General features: G+C 47.4%; 1 protein-coding gene across 1 annotated transcript in view; it reads left to right on the forward strand.

The window, feature by feature from the left end:
• The first annotated feature begins 6,555 nt into the window (after positions 1–6,555).
• LOC142583003 (ATP-binding cassette sub-family G member 1-like) overlaps positions 6,556–25,621 on the forward strand; it is a 72,339-nt gene continuing 53,273 nt past the window's right edge. Inside the window, exon 1 of the mRNA XM_075693217.1 lies at positions 6,556–7,177. Coding sequence (XP_075549332.1) covers positions 7,039–7,177 — 139 coding nt within the window. The 5' untranslated portion in view covers positions 6,556–7,038. The remainder of the gene's footprint in view (positions 7,178–25,621) is intronic.

The following is a 25,621-nucleotide window of genomic DNA, read 5'->3' on the forward strand; positions in this document are numbered from 1 at the left end:
CCAAAGGAGACGCTCATAGCATCCACCCACCCATTCGGAACGACAAACAACGGAGACGTACAAAAACAAAGGTCCCAACAGGGGTTTGTTGATGGGAATTCTCCGTGTTTCTTTTTTTTATGTTTCTTTTTTCTCCTTTTTGAACATAGGTAGGACATTAGACAATATAATAACAAGAACTGGGTGGCGCAACCCACCGCCACGTTCCGAAGGGGACGCTCATAACATCCATCCATCCAACCGCGGAGGCGAGCGTATACATAAACCTCGGCGTATACATAAATGAAGGGAGGCTTACTTAAGCAGCCACCAACATAACCTGAACATAAAAGGGAAGCGGAATGCAGCAATAATAGAGCAAGGCATTTTGGGGCCACAACAAATATGATATGGTGCGTGGGACCTGGAAAGGGGTCGTGGTGCCAGCACTAACGTTTCGCGAATAGCATTCTGTGCCTAAAATCTCATATACTGTCGGAATTGGACCAAAGATCGGTGGACCTGTTGGCTTTGGGAGCCCACTGCAAAACCACAAATTAGGCAGTGCAAGGGCGCATGGGTTATACCTCGTTTGAACTCAGAGAGACGGGGAGCAAGATTAATTTTGAAGGAAGACTCAGGAACATGGATGAAAATAAATTGACCGCTAAAGTGCACGAGTGTCTGTACCTGAAAAGCGTGGACTAAGAAATGTAGGAAGAAGTCAAGAAAGTTGGCAACCAAATACAATGTAATTTAAAGTGTAGATAGACAACCAGGAGGAACTAGAAAGAAAGTGAGAGAAACAGGGGTAGCAAATTGGCTGTCTCTGACCAAGAAAAGACCATAGAAATTTACAAGAATGAGAAAAAAAATTTAGAAGAACAATTTGTGCCTTAGCACGAAGGGAAAGTGCCTTTCTATTTAAGGCTCAAGTTGCTTGCCTAAGGACAAAACACTTACCACAGCAAACATTCGCCGTTAGATAACGCATGTGTATGCTGCAGAAAGAAGTCTGGAGATATACTGAGCACATCCTAATGGAATGCGAAGGGATTCACCTAGCGAGACCAGAACGCAATGTGTACCTTGCAGGAGCGCTCGGATTTAAAGTGGACGGAAGCATGAACCGGTCAGCAATCTAGATAAGCAAGAGACGTTGAGAGTATTGGTGTAATGAGAAAAAAAGCAGGGAAGAGACTGATACGACCGGATCACATGCCGGCATATGTAGCGATACAAGGAAGATAGAGAGAGAGAGAGAGAGGAGAATTCAGGAAAGGCAGGGATGTTAACCAGTCAATAGTCTGGTTGGCTACCCTACACTGGGGGATGGGAGAAGGGGAAGAGAAAGAAGGGAGAGAGAAGGTGTAGATACGCGTACGGACAGCACTTCAGAGTCGCTCGAGCAAACCAGAAGTTCTGAGAAAACACAAAAGTGCCTTCACTGCCTTCTGAGCCGATGATCGGTCGGGACGGTGCTCTAATATGGTCTGTATATATCACAATTCCGCAGCGTGAACTTTGCATGATAACAAAAAGCCTGCACTCACTCATGATAGAGGTTTTGAGGAGAAAAGGGGGAGATTGGGGAGAAATACTAGGATCGAAAACACGTATAGCATACCTGAATAAATCAAGCAGGCTAGGGCACTTTTTGTCCCTGCTCCGTTTCAAAGGGGATGCCTATAAATTATTATCATCATCATCACCACGGTAGTGACGGCGGCGGCCGTGCGGGTGAACCAAGAAAAAGAACCAGAAAGCTCGTGTCCGCGGCTGCACAGTAACGAGGAATTAAAGTCGGTTCTGGCGTTTTACGCGTCAAAACCACGATTTGATTATGAGGTACGCCGTAGTGGGGAACTCCGGATACAATTTGACAGCCAGGGGATCTTTGAGGTGCCCCCCCCCCCCCCAATGCACGGGACGGGGGCGTTCTTGCATTTCGCCCACGTCGAAAGGCGGCCGCTGTGGCCGGGACCCCACAGACGCAGCGCAACCCCACAGACGCTAAGCCACCGCAGCAGGCACTGTAACGAGGAAGTAAATGCTTCTTTCGGATATAATGGATTCGAATTGAGCTACTTAAGTACGCGCACCCTGCGCCTGAAGCTATGATACGTTCAAGGCTTCCGTCCTGCTCGCTAGTAGTCAGCAGCTCCGCTTAACAAAACGCTCGGTGTAATTTGTGTGCGTGTGCGTACGTGTACTCGTGTTTCGACTCTCTATTCACTCACACAAAGTTTCGCTGTGTGCAGATTCTAGCCCGTTGGGCTTGCTGCAATTTCTTTCTTCACATCCTGCTACTCGGTTTTGCATCTTTTAAGCGCTTACGCCTCCTGCTTTTCTTTCTTTCTTTTCGTTTCTCTTGAAGCTGGTAATAGTAATCTCCTGCTCACTTAAACTATAGCTTTTTTTGCCGTATTGGTTTCTTTATGTTATTCCTATTTTTCAGTTGCAGTTTTCAAACTGTATGTGCCTACCTGCAATATTCCGTTGGCCTTCGCAGTGATATTATATTCAAACAGGCACATTAGATGAATAACAAATAAACAAACGAATAATATCGAATCCTTAGGATTATACTTTGCTTTTCGCACAGCTGAACGTTGTACGAGTAGACGAATAAAAAAAATAGACCCAGACCCAGCAGTCCGGAGTCAATGACAGCGCGCCGCAGCTCCGCTGCAATGTATCATTTCGGCTGACCTAGCCACCCCAGTAAAAAAAACTGAAAGAATACGTACATAAACAATACTCAATACTGGTCCCAATGTCCGTATTCACCCTAAGGTTTGTTTTCAATTCGGAGGTTTAGAGATTCATGTTGCCAGTAGCCACGATGTTACAAGAAACGGCGATATTGCAGGGAGACCCTGATACATAGATAATAAATTACCTGCGCAGTTATACCTTAAAAGGTATAGCGAATTGCAGTATGTTAACGGTTTTCTTGATACCTATAATGTAAAGAGAAATATTTTATGAGTATGCCACTCGAATATTTTCTTCTAGAGGAAGCTTTCTCTTTTTCCTTCTTTTTGTTTTTTCGCAGAAAGAAAAAGTATGCTGCTGGTGTCGCCTTTTGTTTCTTTCACTATAAAATGTTTTAATAGAAAACAGTCAATAGGAATTTTTGTTTTTTTTCTTTCGATGCCAAACAAGTGAACCAAGAGCTTAATGCGCATATCCTCTAAAACTGGTACAGCGCAGCAAGGAAAGGGAGAAACAAGTCCAGCCCACCGGAAGAAACAGAGCGCTGAAGATTTTGGGGACGAACACCTCGAAGATGGTACTGGTCTCAGAATTTTGCTAATCAGACAGTACTTCGCAACTGCTCACCTTCAATTTCGCAATGGCAAAATGTGCCGAAAAGTTGATAATTAGAAAGTTGATTGGTGATCCGCGTAAGACAGGGGTAATCGAAGATCGATTGCAGGGGCATTCGTTCTGCAGTAGACATAAAATAGACTGCTGATGAATGGCGATATGTCCAGCGCATTGCTATTTGTCGTGCAAATCTCTTCAAATAATTCGCCTCAGCAGGCGAGCCCTTTCAAGATACTTAGCACACTTTAGGGTGTCTCTTCCCAAGCAATAATCGTCATCTGTCTCACTTTTGTTTCCCTTTGTTTCTTTTGAAAACCGTGCTCGCTACCTTCCTGTCAATAATGCAATGTCATGCTGATAACGCGCATGCCATTTGTGACCAGCTGAAATTAAAGGGCCGGCAGCGTAAAGAAAAAAGAAGGCCCGCGAGATAGATGAGGATTATTCACTCTTTAGAAAAGGCTGCACCCTTTGGGGCTGATGTCGTCCCACAACGGTAACTGTCATCTACTTTGCTTGCGTTTCCTTTCTTGAAAACTCTGCACTCGCTACTTTCCCATCGAGTATGCTATGTCACGCTGATAACGTGTATGCCATTCGTGACCTGCAAGTACCGGGCGCGCAGCGTTAGAGAAATGGAATGCAGGCAAGTTATATGACAATTGTTGTGGAAAAAGATATGCCCCACAGGGTGCAAGTTTTTTAAAGGGTAAAATTGGTGCTATATTTTTGCAATCTGTTACAACTAACAAAAAAGGATTGTCTACATGCGGGAGTGAAAGTAAATTTGTTAACGTGCTGTCTTCAGAGGATACCATCAATTATTCGCCGCATACCTCGCATACTATCGCGCAATATTGCGTACTATCGACTAATATGTCGTGGCGCATTCTTTCAGATGATTTAGTCGTCGAGACGCCAGACACTCGACTTCACCTGAACGCAGCGCTTCGTCTTCGAAGGCGTGATATGCGAGACGAGTATGCATGGACCGGAATTTAGGAAGACCGCTCCCAGTCCATCTCGGGCAACGGGGTAACTCATGCGAACGGAAGGGAGGACATTGCCTGTAGGACTGCGAGGCAATTTCACATCGTCGTTGGAACTAGAGAACTTTTTGTGTCCTGAACTTCCTGCTTTTATGGACACAGTTTGGATTTGCGTCTCTCAGCGTGGCCTTTCGTCGCAGCTTCCTTTGAAAGGTCAATTTCGAACCTTAATTGCGACCAGCATATTTTTTATGCAAGTGAATCAATGATCGCGGTTCTCTGTTGTGTCGTCTGTGTAGCTATGTAGTTATCTTGTAGGTTTATGTCGCTTTGTAGCACGGTGTAGTTTATACAGCCGCAGATATTTCATTTTTCTTCTTTTTAAGGAATGCGTAGGTCATACAGCTATTATTAAGTTACATAATGACAGCGACGAAGAAAAAAAAACATGTATGGACCTATGTAGCCATATTGTAGATTCTCAAGACTTAACGCTCAAGACACGTCGAAAATTACGCGTAGTGATTGTTATTCGTTGGACTTTAGATGAAGTAACAAGAAACTCGTGAATGGAGGGGGACAATAACAAAACGAAGTTCGTTGCCACTGTAATACTCTTTTTTTCCTATTATTTGCAGCATGTTCTCACTTCGTTGCGCACTCTATTTTGATTTAACATACGGCTACGTGATAGGCGTGCTTATGTGTTTGTACGGTGCATCGACACGTGTTGATCCCACTATTTGCTACAGAGGTTTTTCACCTTTCGTTGCGAACGAATGCCACAGAGCTGCCATACGTTTTCCAAGTGACCTCCACGCTCTCAAGCAATTCGGATACGCAAGGAATGCCGCTGGGCGAGCCACTGATGTGGCATGACGTCACAGACTGTCGCTTCTTTTTTTCCTGTACTGCAAAACGTGGCGTAGAAGGAAGGTCACTTATGGTGCAATAAAACTGCAAATCATTAAAGATGCGTCACTGTTAATGTTGTGTGCAACTCTACGCGAGGAAAGAAAATGATCGCGCGCCGTGTGCGCATTTGTGTGAGGTCATTTCGAGATGAATTCGAGGCTTTCACTTTTCCTGAAGTGATTGTATTAACGTTAGGTAAAGCTTGAAGCACAGCTAATGTAGGATCTGTATTACTGAATCGTGCCCCTACTCATCTGGGGCCAAATGCTCAAAGCTTTCCGTTCGTAAGCGATCTTTGTATTCGGTGTATGTCCAGCTTCATCATTGACTAGAATGAACTCTTACGAACAACTGGAGCCTAAGGACGTTTTGTGAATGCGAGCCCTGATGTTGCCTTAATTACACAGTACATGTTGGGTCCCTAAATAAAACAGGAAACGATTTGAACGAAATCTGTTAATGTAGAGGCGAGGGAGAAAATGAAAACGCGAAGCGTATCGTTTCATTGGGGTTTCGTCACCGTCACATACTGTAGTTGGCTCACAAAGCCGCGGAAAGGCATGACGACTGGCGCATTGCCGGAAGGCTTGCGAGGCCATTCGTTGGACGTAGTTCTCAAGTAGCCAGTTTCCCCCGGAACGAGCACTTCCTGCGTGGCTTCACGGCCACGGTGACGCGGTGGCCGACGCTTCGCCACAGAGTTCACATTCCTCCCGGCCTTCCGACGGCGTCAGCCGGAGGAAGCCGACACGGTGGCGACGTACACGTGCCTTCTTGCAAAGATAGTAGGCAGGCACGCACGCACGCAGGGGTGTAGTATATTAGCGCGCAGGCATCGGCAACATCTGCTCCGGGCACAGTGACGGCCGCTGGATAATCGCCGTCAGCTTCGACGCTGCCGGTGCTGCGCGGCGGCTAACCTTGCGAGCGCGCGCGCGTGCGAGCCTCCGATCTGCCAAGGTCGTCGCGGCCTGACGCCACGCGAACGCCCCGAAAGCGCCTCGGGGCCAGCGTGTACAGCACGCGCAACGGGGGTGGAGCGCGGCCAGTGGGGGGCAGACGTGTCCATCCTAGCGGGCACATAAAACACGTAAGAGGCCGCCATCGCGCACTTTTCTCTTTTTCGCGTTGCCTCGAAAGCATCGGTTTCCTTCTTCTCCTTCGTCGCTCCAAGCGTCGTGCTCGGCGCCTCACTCGCCGGCGCTCTCTCCGCGAAAGCGAGGAAACCAGTTTCTAAGCATCGGCTCGACGTCATAACATCGCCATCCTTACCCCCCCCCCCCCCTTCCCCACTTCCCCCTTCGGCGGCCAAACCCCGTCGCCCCCCTCCTGCGTGTCTTTCCCCGCAAAGAAAGGGGCATCCATGTAATCAGAAGCGGTACTGCGGCGGCGGGGTAGCTGCATCGCGGGCGCCGCCAGCCCCTGTCCCTGTCGCTCACACACAACGCAGCCGCGTGCGCGTACGCACAGCTGACGCGCCTTCCTCCGCATTCGCCTCTAGCATCTCTCCTGTGCTCCCGCGCTTCCCGTCGCTCTCGAGATCCTGCGCGGCCCCGTTCGTGTGTTTCTTCTTGCGCGTTACATTTACCGTTGCGCCACGTGCGAGCGTGCTTGCGTTCTGTCCGGCGTGAGCGGTCGAGCAGCGGTATCGGCGCGCCTGTGGACTGCGTGATTTCAGTGAAGTGACGTGTTTGGCGAAGCCTCGTCGTCGTCGTCGTCGTCGTTGTTGGGGGTAAGCGGGAACCGATTGAATTGGCGCCTAGCCTCAAAGGTGTTCACGGGTGCACGTCGAAACAGGAAGAGGAGACCGAAAGGATCAGACATGGATAAGGAGCCCGTGCTCCTCACCATCCAGCCACTAGAGAATGGCAAGCTGGACGCGGTCTACTGCAACAACGGCTTCGAAAAAAGCCTCAACTCGCTGCCCGATATCGACAAGAACTACTTGGAGGCGCCCAGATGTGAGTTGGGGAGTGGGGGCCTGAACCTTCAACCTTCTTATATTTTACTATGTAGTATACCGTGTTTCTCAGCTAATGTTAGCCAAGTTGGTGAATGAAAAAAAAACGAAGATTAGAAAATCACAGTGCAAGATACGATTATAAGACATATTTCTCAGTCGTCAGAGGTCTAACGACCGAACGCCATAGGTCTTATAAGCGTACCTTCCAGCGTGCTTTCTAAATGTTCTTTTTTTTTTTTTTAGCAGCTTTACTAGCGCTAGTTCGGACACCCTATATAGGATGCTTCTGTAATCATGGTTCTTTTAGGTTGTCATTTCCTGTTGCCTGAACGAGGAGTACGAAAGTGGGTTTGATAAATGAAGTGGAGGGAGGCATAATGTGACAACCACGTGTAGTGTATTTCGGACGTATCCCAAGCGCGGCCTCACCGCGCACTGTGCAGTCACGGCTCTGATGTAACGACTGGTATGGAGTGTAGTTTGTCGCCATACTTTGCGAGAATTGCGCGTCATTGCATTTAGGCAATTGATATAGCATGTGCTTTGCGCGCTGTCACCGACGCTGCGCCAGTCAGGCGCGCGAAATACGCTGCATGTAGCTGCCGCTCTAGCGTCTCGGTAATTCAGCATGTGCAGTAGCGGTGTGCGTGCTCTGACCAAGGATGTGTGGCTTCAGTGAGGAAAGAGCCCGTGAACGCCGAGGTACGATACCGAACCAGGACTGCCTTCCTGCGTTTCAGGCGCCGCTGAGAAGCGAATTTGCCCGTTAAAATTTTGCATAGCGTTCAGTGTCGTCATCGACGGGGCGCTAAATGAATATAGCGTATATACAACCAGCTAGATGACTGGCTTAGAGCTACGAAAAATACAATATGAGCTACTTTTACTGAGATAAGGTTTCGTACAACGCGAGTGATGAAGTAAGGCGGCGCACCTGCCTTCAATTTTCCGAAGCAGCTCTGGTGAAAGAATGTTTCACCTTTCAGACCTGTTGTTTTTCGATGAGAAACAACGCTAACGCCGAGGGAATGTTGATCGTTTGCCTAACTACAGGCCTACCTGACAACCAGTTTGGTTTCAGCGTGTTCATATAGTGGCCCAAAAAATTTCACTCTGTCATTGAGACGCTACCAAGAAGGCCCCGCACACTTGAGGACCATTGGCTGCGTTACCGTAACTTACTACGGCGCTTGGGCTTACCAGAGCGGAGGAAGCGGACTGACCACAATCAAGAGACGACGCGTCGTTGATGGCATCCATCAACGGCGCACTCTCGCTTCTGTCTCCATTTACCTCTTATTACCACTGTGACACCTTTTATCACCGGACAGGGGGCCTCAATCTAATAAGTATGGTTATCTTTCTATCTCTATCTCTCTCTATCTCTATCCCACTTCGATCAATTAAGGCAGCCACCGCCGCCAAAGAAAGTCCGCTGAGATAGAACCTTTTTTGTGTGCGCTGTTCTCAGAAATATTTTCATAATATTCCTCATGCTGTAAAAAAAAATTATCGTGGTATAGCTTCCATATGGCAGACTTCGGATAAAGAGAAATCTAAACCGACGAGACACTTTCAGGGCCTCACGTTTATGCAGAAGGAAGCAAGTGCTATTCTACACTTGACGCAAGGCTCCATCCAGCGTAAAAATACAGAAGGGAAAGAAAAAGCAAAGAAACTAAAACAAAAGGAAACCAAGCCCTTGAAAAACGGATAGCCGGCGGATCACGACAGAAAGTGCTCCCGACTGTTTCGTTACTGCATAACCTTGCGTCGCTTTTCCTCTAAACTGAGCCGGCGTTTGCCGATACCTAAGTGGTTGGTAAAGTTGATCCCGACTGTTCATTATTTCTTACTGGGAAAAATACGTACCCGGAGAGACTAACCAACTAGCAGAGGGACTAGCCAAATGAGTTCTGCAGAAATCCGCAAGGCGTACACAGATGCATAAAGTGACGTACAATTTATTACAACATAAAGTTGCAAAGGAAACCCGTCATTCGGGCTCCACGGGAAAAAAAAAAGAAGCATCGCAGACCTTTGTAAAGAAATTTATCCTGGTCCGAGAATCGAAAGCGAGGCCACAGCTGAATCAGCTCATTCGCTGCACGAACGGAGCTAAGCTGTCTTATGTTGACCGACGGAAAATAAGCGCACAGGAAGACACACACGAACAGCCGAGAAAGACACAAGACAGGCGCTATCCTGTGTCTGTCAGTGCCTGTCCTGTGTCTTTCTCGGCTGTTCGTGTGTGTCTTCCTGTGCGCTTATAATGCGTCGACCTGCAATGCACCATCTAGCCCGTATGCAGGCGTTGTTAAGCTGTCCTGTGTGCTCATCCCCGTTTTATTCTTGTCTATATTTGCGCGATTCTTTCTCCAATATGGGCTAACCCTAGAGGTTAGCTGTTGGAACTCACTCACGAGGCAGCTTACCCATTAGCCTGAATATGAATTCATTAGTTTGAGAGGCTGTGCGAAAGGTGTTATCCCATTTGGTTCGCTGTTTGTTGGTATAGAAACTTTCGTGGTTCGGTGGTTGTGTTACATTTAGCTGGATGCCTTTTTTTCATGAAAGACGAATAAATGGCCTCTATATGACACCCAAAATGTTCAACCAATAATTAAGTAGACCAAACTGAGTTTTTCAATCATCAGTCACTCAGCGTATAAAGAGATATATGCCCATGGCAAACCGACATGTTGTTATGAAGAGCGCTATCACTCAAAGTGCCTTATCGCATTGGGAGGTTTAATGAAGTAGCAGGTAAGAAGAATTTCCTAGCCACTCAACCAGATTCCCCATGTTAACGCTATATACCTACTGCACGTGGCTTTCAATGTCGTCGTAAAACAGCATCATGCAGTATCTGGGCCCGCTACCCTACCCGTGTTCTGCACACTCTTGTTGACAAGAATGGCCTGTTGGACCCAATTTTAATGCAGCACAAGTAAACTTTGTAACGCGAAACGTTGTCAAAGCTACAAATTATACCAATTATTGCACAGCCAAGGTGTAGCCTACTGTAAAGTCACTGTAGAGAGCTCAAAGAGTTATGCCGGTGGCGAGGTTAAAGGCCCTGACCTGACTTTTGATTACAGTGGCCTCTGTGTCAAATGGAGTTCATACGGGGCCACTATACATGTGCAGTTATTGTAGTTCCGCCACAAAACGCCAATCACGCTCCAGTCATGGCATTAGTGGGGCCTACGTATTTTGAGCAAGCGATATATATTAGAGGATGTTATTCACCTGTTATGGCTGTTACCTACAGCTACTTCATGCACTACGAAGAGAATAGTAGTTAGTGCCGCTTCAAGGCGCAAAGGTACGTTCTGAATTATGTACTAAAATGAGCCTGAAATCCTGTACCTAACTTAAGTGCAGATTACATGATATCCCTAGGCGATAATATTGAGGGAAACACTAATTGATCATTTTTTGTCTTAGTTTTCGCAGGAAATTTTGCTTCACACAAGAGAAGTTGATGGTTAGATTGGCTTTGTGGCCAACTTAAATTGCCTAACCACGTGACATCAACTTGGATATTGGTAACCGGCAATTCAATAGCGACCCATGGTGTTGCTGCTGAATGCGTCAGAGAAAATGTAACTCGGAAGGAATTTCACACCAATGAAATTCGCGCCTGTTGTCCTTTCGAGCGCAGCAGCATTGCTACTCGGAGCGGCAATATTTCATAGAACTTGCCATTGATGTCCACCGCATTAAACGTCATAGGGAAAAGGAACGCTGTAGACCTTTTTTTTTTTCTGCAAGGACACTCAAACTGCGACTGCCGTAAGGCACGCCGGCGTGGGACTCCCGAGTGGCAGGTGCGATGATATGTTACCGGCGCGGAGCGCGGCAGCGGAGCGATGGCCCTCAGAGCCGACGGCGGTGGTACAGAGGGGCCCGTGCACGTTGGTTGGGTTTGCAAACAAACGAAGTTCTCCAAAAGGACGGTACCTTGGGCACGTTGGTGTTCCACACCGAAAATACTGACAGCGCGTAACGACACGAAGTACACAAGAAAGATAACACGGACGATAGTCATCGTTTGTCCGCGTGCCCTTCTTGTGTACTTCGTGCCGTTTCGCGCTGTCAGTTGTTTCAAATAAAGTGCACCCTATCCTCCTTGACCGGGCGCCGCCTTGGCGACGGTACAGCGGTTCTCCAGGTGCCGCGGAGACTCGCTTCGATGTGGACTGTACAGTACCACTGTCCCTCTCGAGAAAAAAAAAAAAGAACTGAACGAAACCTCGTCGTTTTAATTGCTTCGGTACAGGCAATCGGCATGGCACGACCGTAGAAGCGAAGCGAATAAGAACGTGCGCGGAGTGCAGACAGGCATATTCGGGGTCTCGCATTGCTTTGACGTTCGATCTCGCTTAATGTCGCCAGCGCTGTCAAGTTCGAGCAGTTTAATGGCACGTAGTTGAGACGGATTGACTCGGAGGTGTGACGCTGGTTCACGCACGTGTACGTTCTGTAGCGGGCTCGCTCCCTGCGTGCAATTATCGCATGCAGGGAGCGAGCCACATCGAACCTGACGTGCGCTCCTGCCTGCCCGCCGGGCAGGGTGTTGGACCGCTCCAGGCGTTCGTTGTCCTTCTCGCAAGGCAGACGTTCTTGCTGTGTATGCGGGTTGATAGACGCTACGTTCGTCGCCAACACGGGCGTAAACGACGGCTACTCGAGCTATGCTAAGCCTGACTTTGTATGAACGCGTGCCGAATCAAGCTCCCTCAATATTGTTTCTCTTTTTTTATGCGAGGCATATTACTAGAGCTCAACCCAGCTCCTCAGGCGCGGCGGTGTCGCCTTCAAGGCTGACCACGTGACACCGTGACGTCACGACAGAGGAGAAACGGGGCTCCAACTCGCGCCGTCGCTCGCGGCGTCGCGGCGGTATATAAGCAGCTGCGCTTGTTTCTCGGTGGCTTTGGCTCAACTCTTGCAAGATGGGCTGGGTGGGAATCGAACCAGGGTCTCCGGAGTGTGAGACGGAGACGCTACCACTGAGCCACGAGTACGATGCTTCAAAGCGGTACAAAAGCGCCTCTAGTGAATGCGGTGTTGCCTTAGAAACGAGCTGTTTCTAAGGCTCAGGCGTGCGTCGCTTGCTCAGGCGCACATTTCGTTGCCGCGCCGAACGCTGCGTTGCTCGAAGCTCACCGCGTCCAATGCGGGGCGCGTAGTCGCTGCGCCGTAGCCCATTGTCTTACACCCCTTGGCGGGTCGACGGGAACGCTGTCGCGTTCCACTCTTGAAGGCGAAGCAGAGTAACGCATGAGTTGTTTCTTCGTCTAGCCGAACCAAATATAGCCAAGCAACAGCAGTTCACCAGGCTAAACAGTGGTTTAACAACTAAAATAAAGGCTAGTATGCTTCGCATCCTGGGCTTAACCTTAGCTAAGCCACAGCCATTTTTTTTTTATTGCTGCCAGCAAACTGAACATCATAATTGAACTCATTTCACTCGCGCTGCGTTGAGCTAAGGGAGGGTGACGCATAGCAAGAAGGTTATGAAAATCTGTCCTTTCTAGCTTAGAGAAAATGGCTATTTGCCTTGCTGAAGAGCACAGCTGATAAAAGTAAACAGTTTCGTTTGGTACCAGCAACGACACGCTGTTTACTACCTTTGTGGAGGGGACATGTGAACTACAGACCACAACATTAGGCACTGGCGAAAAAAAGAAAAACGATTTGAAAACGAAGAGATTCCACTTAAAACCAGTGAGAGCAAGCATGCAGTGATACTTAGTGTACATGAACGAAATTTCAATGGTTGTTTTCTCGCAGGCTTTTCCAGGGAATTTCCTGCTATCATGGCCAATCATTTTATGCGATCTACTTGAAAACAGATATTGAAATTCGTTCCGTTTAAGTCACCTTGTGAAACTTGCACGCGTGTACACAAACTGGCTCATTTCACACTTAGCGCGAACAATGCGCAAGAAAGGCCACTGTTCATTGTTGAGGCCCGAAGACATCACTCATTTCTTTGTGCTTAAGTGTGTGAACTAGATAATGTGTTTCTTGCTTCAAGACTGCTCACTTGTCATTTCTCTTATTTGTAAACTAAGACCGGTAGTTTGCCGTTTAGAAATTGTGACTTTCTTATCACTCCCCCTCCTCCCAGGAAAAAAAAAAAAGCATATTGAAGCATATAGAAGCTTGAGGCTTGCTACACACGTAAAAAACCATCTTCTGTGTGTTTTCAAGCGTATATTGCGTGGTCGTACATTGGAGAGAAAGACAAACCAAATGTTGCGTTACCACAAATAACCGCCTTTCCGTTCACCCGCAGCATGGCGCCGCAAGTGCTTTTTACCATCTTCTGTGAGTAGAATATATTGCATTCCGTCTTGCCAGTGTGATCCCTCTTGGTGAAAGTCGGCTTTGCTTTCTTTCCATGTAATAATTCCTTGTTCGTTGATAGAATGAGTCGGTATTGAGGCATGCCTCCTGACCACGCACAAGTTAATCGCACTCACCTAAAGAAATGCTTGAAGTTGCCGCCTAAATTATTTACCTAGCTACGGACAGGAAGCAAATTATTTACAGACTCTCAAATCGTGGAGAAAAATAATTTTCATTAAATTGAAGCGTAAGGAAGAGAGAGTAAAATGACCGTTTCATTACTCTAATGATGTTTTGTTATCAGTGGTTTCGGCCAATGCATCACCTGCGGCATTATTTACAAACCACTTCACTCCTTAAATTTCGCCAAAAGCATGGTGGTCGTGGCGGTCGTTCATTTGCTCCAACGAATGCATGCGGGAGAGAGAATGAGGGCGTGAGCAACGGAGTGGCGGGTCACTCTGGCGATTATTGCAATGCGTTACGCCCTATAGCAGTGTAATCTTCGAATAGCCGCATTCAAGTGAAACGTAGACTTTGCAAAGTGCATTTAGGACTCTCAACAAAACTGGTGTCAAATATGTCAACTGGTGTGTTGATCTTTGACATGGAGGTCTTCGCATCAGGGAGGCACTCTTACACAGCCTCTAGAATCTGTGCAGGAGTACTTTTATCTAGGTCGATTGTTTACAGGAGACCCTGATCATGAGAAGGAGATTTAAAGAAGAATAAAATTGGGTTGGAATGCGCACGGCAGGCGTTTCCAAATCTTGGCTGGTAGCTGTGACTGAAAAGAAAATGATGCAATCATTGCATTCTATCAGTGCCAACATATGGGGCAGAAATTTAGAGGTTTACAAAGAAGCTCGACAACAAGTGAAGAAGCGCGCAAAGAGCGATGGAACGAAAAATGTTAGGCGTAACGTTAAGCCACAGCAAGAGAATGGTGTGGATCAGAGATCAAACGGGGGTAGCGATATTCCAGTTCACATATTATTATAGAGAAATATTCGATATTAGAAGAAATGAAGCCGGGCAGGCCGTGTTATGCGTAGGGCAGGTAGCGGGTGGACCATTGGAGTTACAGAATGGGTGCAAAGGGAAGAAAAATGCAGTAGAGGATGGCCCATACTAGGGTTATGATGAAATTAGGAATTTGCTGCTGCACGTTGTAATCGGCTAGCGCAAGACAGGGGTAATTGGAGGTCGCTGGGAGAGGCCTTTGTACTTCAGTGGGAATGAAAATAGGCTGCTGCTGCTGCTGCTGCTGCTGTTGATGCTGATGATGATGATCATCATCATCATCATCAAGTAAGCTTTTGAGTAAATATCGAAATTGAAGACCTGGTTCCCTACGTTGCACTATCTTGCACACAATCTATATACATGAACTATAGCTCCGTTTGTAGCATCACATCGTGTGGAGCAGACCTTTCTCCGGAGGCGGGGTGAAGGGGGTGAGGGGAGCCCCGGGCAGACGTCCGACCTTTGGCATATTTGTTGGTCGGGGTCTAAAAAACCAGCGTAGTGTTAGGCTTTTAAATGCCTTAGTGTGACCTCATCCGTGTCTTGCACCGGCGAAACCTTACAAGGCGAGTCACGTGTCAGCAGCGAAGTACAGACTGATCAACGATTGCTAACTTCATGTTCCATTGCGTGCTATCTGTGGCATCTATGTTCGTGGACGCACACCTAAGTGCTCGCGTTCTGTGCCCGTGTGACGTAAGTGGAGCCTATTGCGGCTTCTTCTTTTTTTTTCTTTTTCACTTTCTCACCCTTCTGGAAGTTTATTACCACTTTTAGTTGTTCAACGGCACTGAACTACGCAACCATAATCAAAGAACTTCATCACGTCTACAGCATCTTCGAGATCGTCGGGTTGCCAATGGATTCATCGCGTGTATAATTATGCAGCATCACGCCTCTTGGACCCGCGTTGGCGCGTGGTGAACACGCTTCTAAGAAAAAACGTCAAGCTTGGGTCACCTCAGGGCCACTTTTTTTTATTGCCCGACATTTGCACCTAGTGGTATCGTCTGTCTGCCTCATGAGAATCGCACCTACGTGGGTTGCTTTTGAATGGCCCTAGGCGCTTGCTGGGAGCGTCATGCAGCGAGGGTGCTTATGCAAATCGCGTGGACACATCGTGCCTTTCTGCGAGTTGTTACTTCATTCTCGTTACGTCGTATACCCATGCCGGCACTGTTATATTACCCCAACCCTTCCTCTTCCTACCTGATGTGTCGCAGTAGGAGGTCTAATACTACATGTCGCGCTGTTAGGGCGGTGCGTTTTACTGCGACAACGGTTAGCGGTGTCCTACTCCATTACACTGCAGTCGTCAGTGTTAGTCCGCCTCATACACATGCGCAGACGTTGAGAGCATGCGTGATTTCATAATGGCCCTGGCATTTTGAAATGATGCATCACAATCGCAAGAATACAAAACATTGGCAACATCTACGACGGGTGAATTTCTTCACGTGCATTCCAAGACAGGTCACATGATATGCGACTACAATGAGACCAGGGTGGGCTACGGAACGTTGTCATCGTGTTCGTTTTTTTTTTTGTCGCCTTCACCTCTATGTTTTTCGTGGTCAGTGACAACAATTTCTTCTTTTTCAGTAACATACCGCGTATTTCGTCTCAGATTATTAGAAATGTGGGATTCGGGACAATACACTATAATCTTTACTAATCAAGCATCGTATGTAGCAGCGATAAACATTAAAGTTGGCGTAATCGCCCTCATTGCTGTGGTTAATTGACAAAATTTTACTAATCACTGTTTTCGACCATCACCTCAGGGGACATGCAATTGTAGAATTTAAGCCAGTCAGTAATCAAATCCTATCCGTTTGTTCAAAACTCTTGAGCTATGTACATACACACTATAGAAAGTCTGCAGCGACACGTGTTAATGTTAGATTTCAGATATTTTCGCGCTATCAAATAATATACAGCACGTAAATTCGCTAATTCTAAAATTCTTCACGGCACGTTTAAGTAAGCGTGTTTTCTCTAAACCGGTGCTCCAGAGTTTCTACCAAGACGTTGTGCTTCGTGTGCTAGCTGATTTCAATTCTATAATTACATCCTGCCATGCAGGTAACAACGTTGATTGTAAGGGTAACTATTAACAACTTGACTAATTAATAGTTGTACTGGCGATTATAGTGCCCAAAGCTCAGGCCCTAAGTGATCTCATTGACATAATTAAGGGATTAGTGATGGCTAACGCCTCAAAACAACACTGAGGCTATGAGACGCCGTAGTTGAAGACTCGGTGACTTTGTTCTTTTTTTCTTTTAACGTGCACCTAAATTTACGTACACGATTATTTTCCCATTTCGCCCCCATCAAAATACGACCGCCGTTTCCGGGATTCGAACCGACGGCCTCATTTTTAGGAGCAGAACGCCATAGCCGATGCGCTGTCGTGGTGGTTATCACTATAGCATCAATTTTAGCCCACAAAAAATAATAATTTCGTTCAAAAATTTTCAATTCTGGGATATTACGTGCCAAAACCATAATCTGATTATGAGGCAGACCGGTGTGAGGGAGTCCCGGTTAATTTCGGCCACCTGGAGTGCTCCCAGGGCAGCGGCGTTTTTGCATTTTACCCCCGTCGAAAATGTGGCCCCCGCGGCCGGGATTCGATCCCGCGCCCTCGGGCTTAGTAGCGCAAAGCTGTTGCCACTACGCCACCACGGCGGCTGAATCGGTTTGTCTCGAATCGCCTATATTGCAAGACAGTTGTCGCTGCAATACGTGGTGTATCTTAATAACACAATTTTGATGAATGTTGGACCAGCTGGACCTTGTTCTGATCGGTGCCAACCCGCAGAACCTGTCGGACGACTTATGGTGCAAATTGGCAAAATCCAATGGGGTGGTCAAGTGCGCAGCCGCATTGAAATAAAGAAGCCGAGGCTGCTAGAGGGACGCACCGGAGGGCTTCAACGACTGCGTTCGTCCGTTAGTATGGCGACATTTTGTATTGAAAGCGCGTTCAAGTTAGCGCATTGAGGTGTCGTCTCCCTTCTGTCCCTGTTCGCTGGCGCTAAATATGCTTTCAATACCAACACGCCCAACAAATGACAATGCTGACACTTCGTAACCTGTCTTGGTCGTGGCGACCTTACCGCTGTCAGAATGCGATGAAGGTGATGAAGCGGGCCCTTACTGCATGCGCGTGACTAAGCGGTATGATCGCCTCGTGGGACATAATTTTATTCGTCATATGCGACACAGTCGAATAAATCGAAAGAAGTAAGGACTTCTATCTGAGGTTGCTCAATAGATGGCTTTTTCCGTTCCTTTATTTTTTCCAGGTGGTACATTTCAAATATCATGCACACGACCTGGGAAAACACGGGGAAGGCTGGAAATGGAAGTCCAAAATGATCAGCAACAGGAGAACAGGGTGAAAGCCGGAGCCGACGTTTCGACAAGTGGACTTGTCTTTTTCTACACATGTACATATGCCACCTTGAAAAAGTCAAGTCCACTCGTCGAAACTTTGCCTCAGGCTTTCACCTTGTTCTCATTTTGCTCATGTAGCCGACCTGTAAGATGCAAGTCTAGCGAACTGCAGTACCACAACAATCACAAAAGAGGGGTCAAGTTTCACTTGCAAACAGTTACATATTCAATGACATTGATAAGACGACATGTACAATGATGTATCACAGATATTCAGGCGTGTACAATGTATATTGTAAGGATTGGGTGCTCAATCCCATCGCTCGTAACCCGTTGTCAAGATTGGAGTCGGGCATGAATTGGATGGTAGCTGGCCCATGCCGTCGTCCAACTCATCCGCGCTGAGGACGTTGTTGAAGGAAAGGACTGCTTCTCATCGAGAGCGAGGAATATGGGTTTATTTACAGTATCTACATAAGGACGTTGCAGTTCATCAGTCTAGCATGACTGCGAGAGAAAGTGCACTGAGCAGCCGCACAACAGCGGTTTATAACCACTCGGTCCTCACTCAATCCCAAGGTGAGGGAAACGTTCGACCAGTCATCGTAAACGAGTCGCCTCTCTGCAGGCGGGACACACACACTCACACACACACTTCCTTGCGCGAGGTTCACGGTCCCCAACCGAGGCCAGACGGGCTTCGTAGAACTCGGGGCTTACATCAGGACAGGTGCCTTTTATTCACCGAGCTGACCCCCGCAGCGCGGCCGGTTGCCCATTGTCTTGCGTCTTGGACGGCGCGTGGGAAGGGACCTCGAACTACGATCCCTCGGGGGCTCCCTTGTTCACAGCAGACCAGGTTGGCGGTGGCGGGTGCAGGCACAAAGTCTGCTTCGTCGCACTCATCTTGGCTCCATCGACGGAGAGTCGAGGACGCGCGTATTGGTCTCCACACACAGTCGATTTAGTGACGCCGTGGCTAGAGGTTTGCGGTGGGGTTCCAGGAAAAGTTGTCGCCCGCTGTCACAACTGGCTGGCAAAACTTGCACGTCAGCGGGCCGTTCTTAACAGTATGCGACAAAGAGGATTACATATGTACAACCTTGTAATTTTTTTATATTATCACGAGCGTGGACCGCACGGCGTGCCAGCCACGCCAGCAGCTTACTATTTGGTCTCGTCCACCGATTAAGGTGATTTCATCTTTATAAGCGCTGTTTACTCAGAGCTCCATGCAATGTCACTTCACCACACCCAAATCAGGGTACCCTTTAGGGTTACAAGTTGGAAAGGGCACTGTCGCACCAATGACCCGTGAATTTTGGGCTGATTCGAGTACGTAGACGCATTTAGCTTCAAGTACGCTTTCGGAACAGTGGTGCATGTACCTTAGACTGTGGCGAACACATAAGAACCAATCTTCTTTCAAGCGTGATCTTCCGCTGGCCTTCAGTCCACTATGTGGTTTGCAATGGGCGTGCTCTTTAAAAAAAGACACAGAAAGATGCATGGCGGGCCATATTCCATGGAATGCAGTGACGTATGGTTGGTGTCAACCTAAGAATTACAAGGTTATATGTGCATTGTCTAACTCGAGCACTATGTGCGTAGATCACAAGGAAATTCACCCGTAGGCACCTGTACAACTGTGGTATGTATCAGTACCGGCGCATACATTGACTAGAGTACCACACACCGCACATGCGATACATAAACGAAACATATAAACGAAACAAATAAAGAAGCGAACGAAACAGTAAATCTGCGTACAGATTGGTCTTTGTGTCCCTCGTTTTATGATAAAATTTGAACGACTAAGGCAAATTTTATGGGTAATCTCGTTATCACTACTTAATCATAGTGCAGGAACAGAAGGCCCACGAAGAATTGCCATTTGTTAAACAGATGACTGCGTTGATGTCGCAACTACCATTGCCGAGTGTATATGTCTGATGGCACTAGTACAGTCTCTTCTTCTTCCACCGCGGGGTTCTATGAGTACTGTCCACCACGATAACTTACTCTTTTAGCTTGAAACAAGCAGCTTTCATTTTCCCAATTCGCCTAAGATTTCCATTAGTGGAGCGAAGTCATTAAACTCCGAGCGGACTCCTGCAGGCCCGCGGCTATCTTTCAGAGTTGAAAGGTAGGTGTGCTGCTTTTTGTGGGGGGAGCTTGTTCGCAATTCTTTGGTTGTCACCGACTATATACCACGTGCGCCCATTGCCTGAATCGCGGCAGAGTTCCCGCATTGTGCCTGCTGCAAGTCGGTGCAGCTTACGTGACTCGTGGCGAGGCTTTCTGGAGTTACAATCATGGCTACAAACTCTAGTGAGCTGATCCTTACTTAAGCAACAGTGGACAAACGATGACAATGCTTGCACGTGGCCCACGCGATTAATTGCTTTCGCCACTTAGGGGATCTTACGGAAATCCATCTGTAGTTGTGTAGCTCGTATGCTGAGCGTTCGGGCGCTATGCGGTCATCCAATGTCACATAGCTGTATAGTGGGCTAATTGGCGGCATTGCCGGAGTAAGTGTTGTGATGTAAACGAAGGTTTTTCACTGCAGAGATGTACAACATTGGAGGAGGAGGAGGAGAAACTTTATTATTGCAGAAACCGTTGCGCGGTTTATTCCTGGGTGGTTCCCTCTGACAGGGCTCCACTGGCGATCGCGGCTCGCCGGGCCTGGTCGAGGGTCGCCAGTTGGCTTCCCAGGTCCAGTTCGGAGAGTCTCGCCTCCCAAGACCACGTAGTGAGTGTGTGTGTTGTGACTCGTGGCGAAATTGCGTCGCCCGGACGGTCGGTGCATTCGTGTGTTATGTGCGCGAGTGTCGCTGTGTGGTTGCTACACCATTGGCGTCTAATCAGCTAGTGAGTTTTGCTGCGCAAAGTTCTTGACCGCATTCCGACAAGTATTCCGGCCTGCTGAGGTTCAGACACGGTGGGTCCAGGCGCGTCCTTAGTGACCACAAGTGGTGAAAATTATGTCGCGGCTCTGGACTCGACATTACCCTCACAGCCGAGGTGTAAGCTCTGGGATGTCAAAACCGAGCAACCTTTGAATGTTATGCCAAGCAAAAATCAGTGTGCAAGTCACTACTTTCGGAGACAGAAGTAACCCTTGATGAAGATGTCTGCTCCTTATACCGGACACTTGGTCCCCCCACAGCGGAGGCATTAGGAGACACAACCGTTGTGTTCACGTGCCTTTTACGATCTTCGAGTCATTCTTGAGAGTATCACTGCACCTCTGCGTTCCTTGATGCGAGGTATCGCAGCTTCCTGGTCAGTTAACGCACGGAGTCTGTAATGACTTAGAAGCGTGCTTCTCAGGTTTAACTCTCCACTTAGCCTGAATGAATAACGCATAGACGCCCTGATAAACGAGTAGATTGTAATAAAGAAATATGTTACGGTGCCTGCCTTGCTAGAAATTTAGGCACTTCAATTTGTCCGTTTAAAGTAGAACATTCGGAGTGACCGGCTCAATGCCGCAATATATTTTTCTCCTTCGTTTTTTTTTTTATACAAGTCTTATATTCAAACATTCAAAGCCTACGTATTCTGATTCGAAAGAAACGGGCCAGGGTGTTTGTGTTTCAAGGCTTTGCAAGAAGGCCTGTCGTTTCTTAGGAGAGGCACGTAACACAGAGACAGTTTGTACCATGTGCAACGCCGCGTCCTACACATCGAATCTGTATTCGAAACAGGCGGCAATCGCGAAGCGTAATCTCGCGACTGATACTGAGGAGCGCGATTCATCGTCTCGCCCGCATGACACCCAACCTGGGGGGCGGCGTCCTTCGGTCGTAGTCGGTGACGTGCCTGGAGCGATTCATCGAAAGATATATCGCTCCGTACAACCGCCGGGCATTCCGCTCAGACGTGCGCGGCGTGTGTTGTTGTGTCTCTGTTCGGAAAGGTATAACCGCTCCGGCCTGTACATCCTTTGAGCAGTTTACGGCAAGTGCTTCTTTCTTTCTTTCTTTCTCTTTCTTTCTTTCTTTCTTTTTTGATACTTTGCGCGTGTGAGCCACTTCACCGAATCTTGATTCTTTCCTCCTTGCATCTCTCTCGTCGAATATATTGTATTTTTTAGTCACTACTGGCAAGCAAAAGGCAGTGGTTTTTCTGGCGTTCCTGAATAGCGAGAATACTCGACGTATATAGAAAGAAAATATTCTGGAAGGTGCACTGAAAGTTCACAGTGATAGATTTGGGGTGCGTGTCCTCACTGATCGTGTAGTTTTGATTCGTGTCAAAAAGAGAAAAGGAAAAAGGTACTACGCGAGGTATACGTAAGGACATCTGAACGTCTCAGCGACTCGGGGAGAAACCGTGCCTTAATGAGAAATCCTGGGAAACACAGCGTCACACGATATGGCACGGCTAAATCTTGGAGCACCTCTGCGTGAAAAAAAAAAAAACGATGAGATTGCGGGTTTTCTCGACGCGGATCAACGTGCTCGGTGTGTCCGCGCGATCATTGGCATTTGCTGGAAAAGCAAGCAGCCAGTGGAAAAATGCAACTACATCCAAATACTGCATGCCTGGCTGCCTACAGTGGAGCCAGACGAAAGGCCGAAGATGGGCTGAGTTCCACGGAAGCAGGAGACTACGCCGAGCGAGCTTCAGGTTTGGAGGCAATGAAACAGAGGACACGAGACCCAGCTAGTGTGCTACTCGACAGTAGCACTTGAAGAAACTTCGTGTGACCTCGAAGAATTAATTCTATACTGAAGTGACGACCTTATATGAGGATATACAAGACCTCATTGTAGGAGACAGTTAAATTTCGCAGCCTCAGTTCTCTCCAACTACCAAGAATCTGGCGTCTCTCGGTGGTGTTATCTTTCATCGTGAAATTGTTTTATACTTCGCTATCAGTAATACTGCTTCGCCTTTCCAGAGAAACTGCAGCATCTCTCTCTCTCTCTCTATCTATCTCTCTTTTTTTCTGCTGCGCATGAGCGCTGTTGATTCTGATTTCAAGTGAATCCGCCTTGGCGTCATTGCGGCTACTGAGTGAATTATACAGGGTGTCCCAACTACCATGCACCAAGACTTTAAAAAAAGCAATTGCGTTACTCCAAGAAAACATAATGCATATTGTATTCAGTACAGCGGAGTAGCCGCGCACACTTTTTTCGTTACTGAAATTGAAACAATTATAATAATTATGTCTCTCGAGAGCTACTGTCGTAGTTATCAAAGTGCTAACGAAACTTGTGTAGGCACCCCCAAATTACATCTAACTGCGGTGTTTTGGGTGACGTACTAATTGCATACATTTCTTTTTTCGACTGATAAAGAAACCCCCACGAAAAATGAAAAATACCACGTGACTGCGCTCCCACAAGCATCATAAGGCAGCGCCCTCAAATAAGCTGATTGAAAGCAACTGCTTTGCCTGTCGCAAACTCGAAGAGATCGCGCATCACCTTGATAATAGTACGGAAGGAGCACCAACAGCAGGTTTCGCGGCTTTACAGCTATTCCTTCCTCTCCACGTCACACTTATTATTTTTCCCTCAAGGACGACTGATCACATTGATAAGCAAAGCCCCTTGATAACGCGGCCGAAGTGCTGCTCTGACCACGCACGAAAAGCGAAAAGCAATAGAATAGTCATAGAATGCTTCAAAATCCCAGCATTGTTCGTGCAACATAGGCAGAGTTCGCGCGCAGCTATATTTTGCGCAAGAAACTTGCTTCAGATCAAAGCCAAATTATAGTGACGGCATTATTTTTCATGAGAGTGTATGCGCGCTGAAAAAACAAGTTCGTGGCAAAAAATAAACGCGAAATAAACAAACTGGGAAGCGACCAACGTGTAGAGAAAAGAGTATGCGTTCAACGGTGTAGAGAATGCGTTCAACAAAGTAAATGTACCACTTCTAAATCTGCCGAATGGGCAATCGTCCCGGGACATCTGCACGCACGCAAAAAAAAAAAAAAGAAATGTACACGCAGAACCTTCTCTGGGATTTATTCTAAGGATGCGTAAGCATCTCGTAGTACTGACGTGGTGTTTCGTGATAGTACGCTGGAGTCTTTCGTATAATTGCGGCAACGACCGCGAAAGAACCGCGAAGCGGAGAAGCGCGGTTGCAACACCGAACTGCAACACCGAACACCGCAGCGGATGTATGATTGAGATGAAATGACCAGGGAGATGTAGCAAATGAAGAAAATACGTGCAATATTTATTAGGTGAACTAAACCATTATGAACCGTGATCAACCGTGTTCCAGCGGCGGCTGCGTCTGGCGCGGCGGCGCGGCCCGTAGGTTGAAAGTGATATGCGAAAGCGGGGCAGAGTGCGCCAATGTGCTGAGAGCTCCGTTGTGTGCTCGCCGCTTCGTTGGCGTTGAAGAGGGATGCAGCACGCAAGTGAATTCGCTCGCTGCTGCGGGCGCTATGCTGAAAGTGATCGTCTTACGGGATGGACGGAGGGGTGGTTTTGCCGTTGGGTAAGGATAGGAATGCTTACGCATTTAAAACCATCAGATTTCAGTGTGCGCTGAAATTCATAGATTATGAGTTCGTAAGCGCCGTTGAGCACCAGCTGCTGTACAGAGGACGTGTTCGAATAGCTCTCCTTCTGCAGCTACGCAGTGCTGAGTCCGCTTCATCACGTCTTACGAGGCTTTCTTGATTACCGACGGTGGATTGAGCTCATCTAATATCTTCGTCTCAATCATGTAAACACTAACTTTCACATAAACCCAAAGAAATAAATCGAGTGCAGAGAGGTCAGGTGACCTAATCGGCCAGTTTGCAGGCCCGTGCCTTCCATTCCATTGCGCATGAAAAGTCGCATGCACCCAGTTTCGTGCTCAGCTACTATACTGAGCGCTGTGTGCTGAGCGCTGGTGGTCCATCTTGATGATGCCACAGAAGTGGAAGACGTCACAGCGGGGACTTCGCTGAGAAACTCACCCATTACTGATTGAAAATTGTATTGGAAGATAGGCTGGTGATGATGACGATGATAATGGTGGTGGTGATGATTATGATCATGATTATGATTATTATTATGATGATTATTGTTATTATTATTGTTATTATTATTGAGGAAATTACTGGCAGCTACTCCGCTATACCGGAAACAATATGCACTAGGTTTTCTTCCAGTAACGCATTTGCTCTCTTTTTATAAATATTAGTGCATCGGGGTTAATTTGGACACCCTGTATATATGTATGACCTCTGCGTGCAGGTGACGATGTTTCTTTCCCTCATAAACTTTGTAAATTATTAGAAGAGTTTTCTTCCGCTAGTACCTCTAATGCACTTGTCCTCCTAAAATCAGGACTTGCAAAAGTAAAGCGAAAGAATGAATTAAAAGCCGTGCACTTGCGCGCAGCAATGATGCAGTAAGCTATTAACCAGAATAAAATTTGTTGAATAGTTTGAGGCAAGTCAAAAGAAACCCCAACTGATGTGGGGGACAAAACTCGGATAATGACATTTTAAGTCTGTGTATATGTGTGTGGGGGGGGGGGGGCGGCTTGACTTTTTCCTGAAAATGCCAGAGGGGGCTCTAGCCCCGGAGCGCCCCCCCCTCCCCCTCCCCCGTATTTGGCGCCTATGCTTGACAATGTCCACTTCCGTCATATTGTCTAATTCTGCAATGACG

This window comes from Dermacentor variabilis, chromosome 5 (assembly GCF_050947875.1).
Source record: "Dermacentor variabilis isolate Ectoservices chromosome 5, ASM5094787v1, whole genome shotgun sequence".
Classification (NCBI taxonomy): Eukaryota; Metazoa; Arthropoda; class Arachnida; order Ixodida; family Ixodidae; genus Dermacentor; species Dermacentor variabilis.